This window comes from Coregonus clupeaformis, chromosome 13 (genome assembly GCF_020615455.1).
Source record: "Coregonus clupeaformis isolate EN_2021a chromosome 13, ASM2061545v1, whole genome shotgun sequence".
Lineage (NCBI taxonomy): Eukaryota > Metazoa > Chordata > Actinopteri > Salmoniformes > Salmonidae > Coregonus > Coregonus clupeaformis.
Window position 1 is genome coordinate 19217102 of NC_059204.1, and position 8130 is coordinate 19225231.

Sequence of the window (8130 nt, forward strand, 5' to 3'; positions counted from 1 at the left end):
ACAAAGAAGGGCACCTATTGGTAGATGGGTAAAAAGAAAAAGCAGACAATGAATATCCCTTTGAGCATGGTGCAGCTATTCATTACACTTTGGATGGTGTATCAATACACCCAGTCACTGCAAAGCTGCAGGCGCCCTTCCCAACGCAGTTGCCGGAGAGGAAGGAAACCGCTCAGGGATTTCACCATGAGGCCAATGGTGACTTAAAAACAGTTAGAGTTTCATGGCTGTGATAGGAGATAACTGAGGATGGTTCAACAACATTGTAGTTACACCCCAATACCAACATAAATGACAGAGTGAAAAGAAGGAAGCCTATACAGAATAAAAATATTCCAAAACATGCATCCTGTTTGCAATAAGACACTAAAGTAATACTGCAAAAAAATTTGCTAAGAAATTAACTTTTTTTCTTGAATACAAAGTGTTATGTTTGGGGCAAATCCAACATAACACATATCACTGAGTACAATTTTCAAGTATGGTGGAGGTGGCATCATGTTATGGGTATGCTCGTCATCGGCAAGGACTAGTGAGTTTTTTAGGATCAAAAGAAACTGAATAGAGCTAAGGACAGGCAAAATCCTAGAGGAAAACCTGGTTCAGTCTGCTTTCCAACAGACACTTGGAGACAAATTCAGCTTTCAGCAGGACAATTACCTAAAACACAAGGCCAAATATACAGTCTGCTAAGCAACTAGAGTTGCTTACCAAGACAACATTGAATGTTCCTGAGTGGCCTAGTTTTGACTTAAATCGGCTTGAAATTCTATGGAAAGACTTGAAAATGGCTGTTTAGCAATGATCAATAACCAACTTGACAGAGCTTGAAGAAATTTTAAAATAATAATGTGCAAATATTGTACAATCCGCGTGTACAAAGCTCTTCGAAATTTACCCAGAAAGACTCACATCTGTAATCGCTGCCAAAGTAATTCTAACATGTATTGACTCAGGGGGTTGAATACTTTTCTAATTAAGATATATCAGTGTTTTATTTTCTATTAATCTTTTTTTTTTCATATAATCTTTCTTCCACTTTGACATTAGAGTATTTTGTGTAGATCGTTGAAAAAAAATTACTATTAAATTAAATTAAATTGTAATACTTTCTGAAGACACTGCAGCAGTAGCATAGTGTGCCTATATGTCTACAGGCAGAGAGACAATACTGTTATTAACTAATGTTTCTGTCTGCCTGTCTGTCTGTGCAGGCGAGCGAGGGCTACTTCAGCCAATCGCAGGAGGAGGAGGAGTGCTCTGCTAAAATGACCCCAACGTCAGTGTTTTATAACAAGCCACCAGGTGAGAGAGGGAGAGAGAGAGAGAGAGAGAGAGAGAGTGCGCGTCATGCGAGGATTAAACATAAAAATAACCTTTCTGCCTGAAAGCTGTGAAGATTAGTCTGTTGGAAATACATCAATATATGAAAAAAGTAGTAACACTGTAAAATTAGGTACCATTTGTAAAGTGTTTAAAGGGTTTATAATTACGTAATTAAGGGTTATTTAGTCATTTCTAAATGCATTATAAACCATTAATAAACACTTATATTGCTTTGGGTTAAATAGTGCAATTAACTAGTCAATGCTTGCCAAAAAGTGAGCCAATATTTACCTCCTTTTATTAACCGTTTACAAATGCACTTACAAATACTTATAATATGAACCCTTAGGTATATTCATGCAACCTTATTTTCAATGGCTGCACAGTTAAACAATAGTTATTTTTCTCCCTCTTGGTTGTGATGCATTAGTGCTCTGTCCCAGGAACAGAAAAGGTTGGTTTTCAGACCAATGGTCAACATCGCACTATTTTGACCAATGCGTTATAACCCATTCATTAATGGTTTGTAGTGCATTTACAAATAATTAAATAACCATTAACAACATCATTATAAACTCTTTATAAACCCTTTACAAGTGGTACCTTAAAAATCACCAGCCTGGCTAAACACGTTGTTGTTGTTACTATTTTATTCAAGAACTGCTGTCATGCTTATTTTTGAAGACAGTCTGACTTATGATGCTGATTGTTACAGTATGTGGTTGTTTCTGCCCCCTTATTTGACATATTGTAAGACACCCTGGATAAAAATACTAAAGTTTGTGCGTGTGTGTGTGTGTGTTTGTTTTTTCAAACATTGACCGAGTGGATTTATGGATGTTTTTCTATGCCCTGTGCGTGTGTACAGAGATTGACATCACATGCTGGGACACAGACCCTGTAATGGAAGACAGCGACTAGACCATGGCGGAGTAGTCCAGTCCGGCGGTGGGAAGCAGAAACAATGCATCATCAACAACGAAACAGATTTTAAAAAAAGTAATAATAACAAGTCTTGCATAAAAAAATCTGTATAATGTTCTAGATTTTTTTTTTTTTTTAAGGATGTTAGCCACCAAAATGGTTTTTGAGTTATTGTTAAAGATGCTAATGGATTGATGATGAGCTCTTGGTTTTGTGTTTTTATTTTATTTATTGCTTTGATTTCTCATTGTTTTGCTATGCAGAGTAAATAGTGGGGAGTGGGGAATACTTTCTTGCGCACGGCTGTGTCCTCTACAGCAGACTATGACCCCCTGTACCAGACAGGTAGCCTATTAGAATGTAGAGCAAACCCTATTGTGCCCAATCACAATGATTCCTACCACAGCCCCCTCCCTTTGTCCTCTCTCCCCCAAACCCAGGCACCACCTTCCACCCTCCTTACTGCTCAAGAGTTGCCTCCATCCTAGCTCTGGCCCTCTCCACTGAAGCCTAGGGGATCTACTACCCACATCCCCCATCCATTCTCTCTCATTCTGGGTAGCTACAGTCGTTGTAGATAAAAGTGGGAGTGGTGCCTGGTGGAAAGGAGGGAGGGAGAGGGGATCAGAGAGGAGTGGTGCCTAGTGTAATCCTGTAGTCTTTGATGTTTCAGTTTGGCCTTGGGGCCATGAGGAGGGGGAGGGGGGAACCAGATAAAGACTACAGGCTGGGATAGCAGTACTATTGTACTATACCATAGTAAAACCCTGACACACACAAGGGAGGTATAACGAAATACTTGTTTTGTGCTGTGCCAAGTCACTTTGAAAAGGAATATCTATTGTAGCTTCTTATCGTTGTGTTGGTTGGAATACTCTCCCAGCAGAAAGTCTGACATGGGGAAAATGTGTATGATTTTTCTACCTATTAGAAGTGTTCTAGAAATTGAAATTCAGGATCGTTGAATCATGGCAATAGCGGTAGTCTCTTGTTTTGTTACGTCTTCAGTGAAAACTAGGCAATGACTGTATCTAGAGCACTCAGATGGGAATGAGGACGTTCGTCACACGTTGTGGCACTATGAACGGAACAGTGTGTCTTGTGCTAAGGTGGTTCTAGAGCTGCTACAGTAGTCACTGCTTTGTAACACTACCTCCTTCTTTGCAGTAGATGACACAAATTCACCCTTTCGCTTTCCATGTGTCTTTATTTCCCTTGTCCTTCTTTTAAAATGATGTAGTTCACATGCACGCCCCTAGATGGCCTCAGCACCATTTTGTATACTTTTGGAATTCTACTGTTGACTACCTCTGTGTTGTTTTTGCACAGATCTCAGATTCTCTCACCCAGTTATCTCGGTTCTGATTTCACCCTTAACAGTCTAAATGAGAAACAATCCAGTGGATTAGTTTCGCCAGTAGCCCTTATAAATGCTTTTGATCATCAAGACTCGTTTTACTCTGTATTATTGCTCTAAGGTTTAGAAACAGGTTCTAGCTTATTGATGCAACCCTCTCCACATGACTTATAGACCAGTCTTCCTTTATTTGATCTACAGGAGGTTTATTATCATTACTGTTCAAGGTTAGAGTTTCATTCCTGAGATTCCACACCTTAGATCTGATTCTAAATCAATCCAGGCATTCTTACCCATAGATATAGAACAGTTCTATAGCAGTTATATGTTGTTATAGCTCTATGCTCTTACCACAGAATTCTGAGTGGGAACCAACAAGCAATAAGAAAATAAACCAATGTAGTATTTTGTCCTGTAAATAGTGTTTGTTTTTTAGAAATACAGAACTACAACTAATGAACGTCAAACACTTCTTTGTCATTGTGGCCCTTATTATTATGATTATGACACTTTGAATTGAGGCTTGTTGTGAGATTTTTAAATTAAGTTTCTTTGAAGAGAGATATGAAATGTGAGTTGTGGTGGAATTCCATATCCCTAGCAGCCTTTTTCTGTAAATGAGAATCACCTAATGCTTAGTAAGAGCCGACCAACCCGCATCTTTAGCAGTAACTGACACCCTTTCTACATGATTTCAATGTATACTTCTTCACCCTAATAACCTCCTGGGTAGTGATTATTATTCTCTTCTGATCACACTACTAGGAGACTACTACTACTGCTAGTACTATACTACTACTACCCCTCTTTGCCCCAAAGCAAGGCTTAGCTGTTCCTTGTCTTCTCACTCTTTTCATTTAAGATATATTTTATTTATCTTCCCTCTTTTCCATCCGCTTCTCACATGCTCTGTTTTGGAAATAAGCACAAGATCTTTTGTGACATGCTAAGTGCTGATGTATGTTAATAAAATACTTAATAACCTCCAAACGATGACTTGAGAGAGTGTTTTTGATTTGACAGTTTTTCTTTTGGCTGTATCACCCCGTTCTCCCCAATCTAATGCATCCTTGAATACTTCAATACTATCATGACTTAAGGAAGAAGTGCAGAGGGAAATGCTAGCATCATAGAATTAAATAGAACACTAGAATGAACATTGGCATCCCGGCAACATTACTAAAATGATGGCCATCTTGGTCAGAGAATCTCATGTCATTATATTGTAGGGTAGAAGTGCACTTTTTAAAAATTATTTAACATATAATTTATCATCTTGAAGTACTGGATTGCTCCAGGCCGCTCAGATATCCACTGATGCATTTCAAAGCTTTCTCTGCAAACAAATATCTCAGTCATTCAAAGCAGAAATGAACACAAAACATCCAACAACATAACACAAGTCTGTCACAGCCACTTGTCATGTTTGTTTTTATCTATATTTTATTCAACTGCATTTTATTAAAGAGATGTTGGCACTGTTGACTTAGTCATAGTCCAGGTATGGTCCCATGTGGCTCAGTTGGTAGAGCAGGGTGCTTGCAACGCCAGGGTTGTGAGTTGTAACAGTACAAAAATGTATGTACTCTCTACTGTAAGTCGCTCTGGATAAGAGCGTCTGCTAAATGACTAAAATGTGAAATGTTCTATAAAAGAACCCTTCTCCTTACAGGTATACATGGAACACATAGGCTGCATCCCAAATGGCACCCTATGCCTCCAAAAAGTATTCACACCCCTTGACTTTATCCACATTTTGTTATGTTACAGCCTAAATTTAAAATGGATTAAATTGAGATGTTGTGTCACTTGCCTACACACAATGCCCCATAATGTCAAAGTGGAATTGTGTTTTTAGAAATTCCTACAAATTAATTTAAAATGAAAAGCTGAAATGTCTTGAGTCAATAAGTATTCAACCCTTTTGTTATGGCAAGCCTAAATAAAGTTCAGGAGTAAACATTTGCTTAACAAGTCAAATAAGTTGCATGGACAAGTGTGCAATAATAGTGTTAAACATGATTTTTGAATAACTACCTACATCTCTGTACCTCACACATACAATTATCTGTAAAGTCCCTCAGTCGAGCAGTGACTTTCAACCACAAAGACCAGGGAGGTTTATCCAATGCCTCGCAAAAAAGGGCACCTATTGGTAGATGGGTAAAAAAAAAAAGCAGACATTGAATATATCCCTTTGAGCCTGGTGAAGTAATTAATACACCCAGTCACTACAACGATACAGGCGTCCTTCCTAACTCAGTTGCCGGAGAGGAAGGAAACCGCTCAGGGATTTCACCATGAGGCTAATGGTGACTTTAAAACAGTTACATAGCTGTGATAGGAGAAAAACAACATTGTAGTTACTCCACAATACTAACCTAAATGCATCCTGTTTGCAATAAGGCACTAAAGTAAAACTGCAAAAAATGTTTCAAAGAAATTAACTTTATGTCCTGAATACAAAGCATTATGTTTGGGGCAAATCCAACACAACACATCACTGAGTACCACTCTTCATATTTTCGAGCATGGTGGTTTTATCATGTTATGGGTATGATTGTCATCAGCAAGGACTAGGGAGTTTTTTTTGGGATAAAAATAAACGAAATACAGCCAAGCACAGGCAGAATCCTAGAGGAAAACCTGGCTCAGTCTGCTTTCCAACAGACACTGGGAGATAAATTCACCTTAAAGCAGGACAATAACCTAAAACACAAGGCCAATTATATACTGGAGTTGCTTACCAAGACTACATTTAATGTTCCCGAGTGGCCTAGTTACAGCTTTGACTTAAATGGGCTTGAAAATGGCTGTTTAGCGATGATTGACTTGACAGAGCTTGAATAATTTTTAAAAGAATAATGTGCAAATATTGTACAATCCAGGTGTGCATATCTCTTAGAGACTTACCCAGAAAGACTCACAACTGTAATCGCTGCCAAAGTTGCTTCTACAAAGTTTTGAATACTTATGTAAATGAGATATTTCTGTATTTTATTTTCAATACATTTAAAAAAACATGTTTTCACTATGTCATTATCATGGGGTATTGTGTAGAGGTTTTTTTTAATCAATTTTGAATTCAGGCTGTAACACAACAAATTGTGGAATAAGTCAAGGGGCATGAATACTTTTGGAAGGCACTGTAGTGCCTATATGGGCCCTGATCAAAAGTAGTGCACTATATAGGGAATAGAGTGCAATTATTTACGCATCCATACAGTACAGTAGTAGCAGGAGATGTAGGAGTGACTAACAGAGAACAGCTCCTGCAGTCAGACGTATAGAGAATACTTTGCATGCTACATGTTGTACGTACATTCATTCACAGCGGAACAATTTGTATATTCACAGTATGTGTGAGATGTCAGTCACAGAGAGTCCATACTATAGCAGGGCCATTTCCTGCTTTAGGCCATATCAATCTGTAGCCTATCTGGACAGATATGCTCCCTTGGATGGTAAATACATGTCTGTGTATTTGGATACATCCTCAAATGATGGATCTCCAAGTGATGTCAATCCAATATTAGAGGAGCGGTCCACTCCATCAGGGCATTTGATCGATTTCCTCAAAATGGCTGTCACATTGACAGCCAGTTCCAGTTCCAACTGTGTTTAGCGAGCCCTGGGATAGGAGATGGGAAACCCTGTGGATGTCAGTAGTCAGACACTACTGACAGTCACAGTCCTACACTAGTAGATAGAATGTGTCCATGTATCCTAGCCCTGTGCACCATCCCCATTGTGCTCTGACTGAATATGCTCAGACTGGCCACACAGCTGATGTTCCCTTTCACTCTAAACAGACTCTAGCTAGCTAGTGCTCTGGCCTGGTGGTTGCCTAGCAACACGTATGCCACTGGAGGAAAGAGGACAGTTTACACCTCTTCCTTTTCCTTCTCCTGTGGCGGGTGAGAGGAAAGACAGAAAATAAAAGCAGCACAAACAAAACAACCGTGGTACAATGAAATAAACTACTGGAATCAATGCATGACAGCTCAGGGAAGCAATTGTCAATTCATCAAGTTGTGTGATTAAACAGACAACCTTTGGCAAAATAATATTCAACATGACTTCAAGAATGGATAGAAATACCTCAAATTAAATACTGTGTTAATTTTCAGTTACTCTTAAAGCATGAATCAGTACATTCAGGAGCCATGATAATCAGCTTCACTAGATTGTTTTGATTGTTCTGAAAAAGAAAAGCCTGTAAGCTCTTCAAATGACTGTCTAAATGCAATTTTATATATACTGTAGACTATACTTTTGGTAGAAAAATATCTTAAATATCAGCATCCGAAATAAACAAACTACCATAATATATAAATAGAACCAAGGACAAACTGAAATATTCTCTCTCTCTCTCTCTCTCTCTCTCTCTCTCTCTCTCTCTCTCTCTCTCTCTCTCTCTCTCTCTCTCTCTCTCTCTCTCTCTCTCTCTCTCTCTCTCTCTCTCTCTCTCTCTCTCTCTCTCTCTCTCTCTCTCTCTCTCTCTCTCTCTCTCTCTCTCTCTC

At 38.7% G+C, this 8130-nt stretch overlaps 1 protein-coding gene across 4 annotated transcripts in view; it reads left to right on the forward strand.

The window, feature by feature from the left end:
- The window catches only part of LOC121579407 (drebrin), a 98605-nt gene extending 94008 nt beyond the window's left edge, over positions 1-4597 (forward strand). For all 4 annotated transcript variants that reach the window (XM_041893983.2, XM_041893985.2, XM_041893986.2 and 1 more), the window contains 2 exons: positions 1215-1305; positions 2195-4597. In XM_041893983.2, the coding sequence (XP_041749917.1) occupies positions 1215-1305; positions 2195-2247 (144 nt within the window). In that variant the 3' untranslated portion in view covers positions 2248-4597. The remainder of the gene's footprint in view (positions 1-1214; positions 1306-2194) is intronic.
- Positions 4598-8130: the final 3533 nt, after the last annotated feature.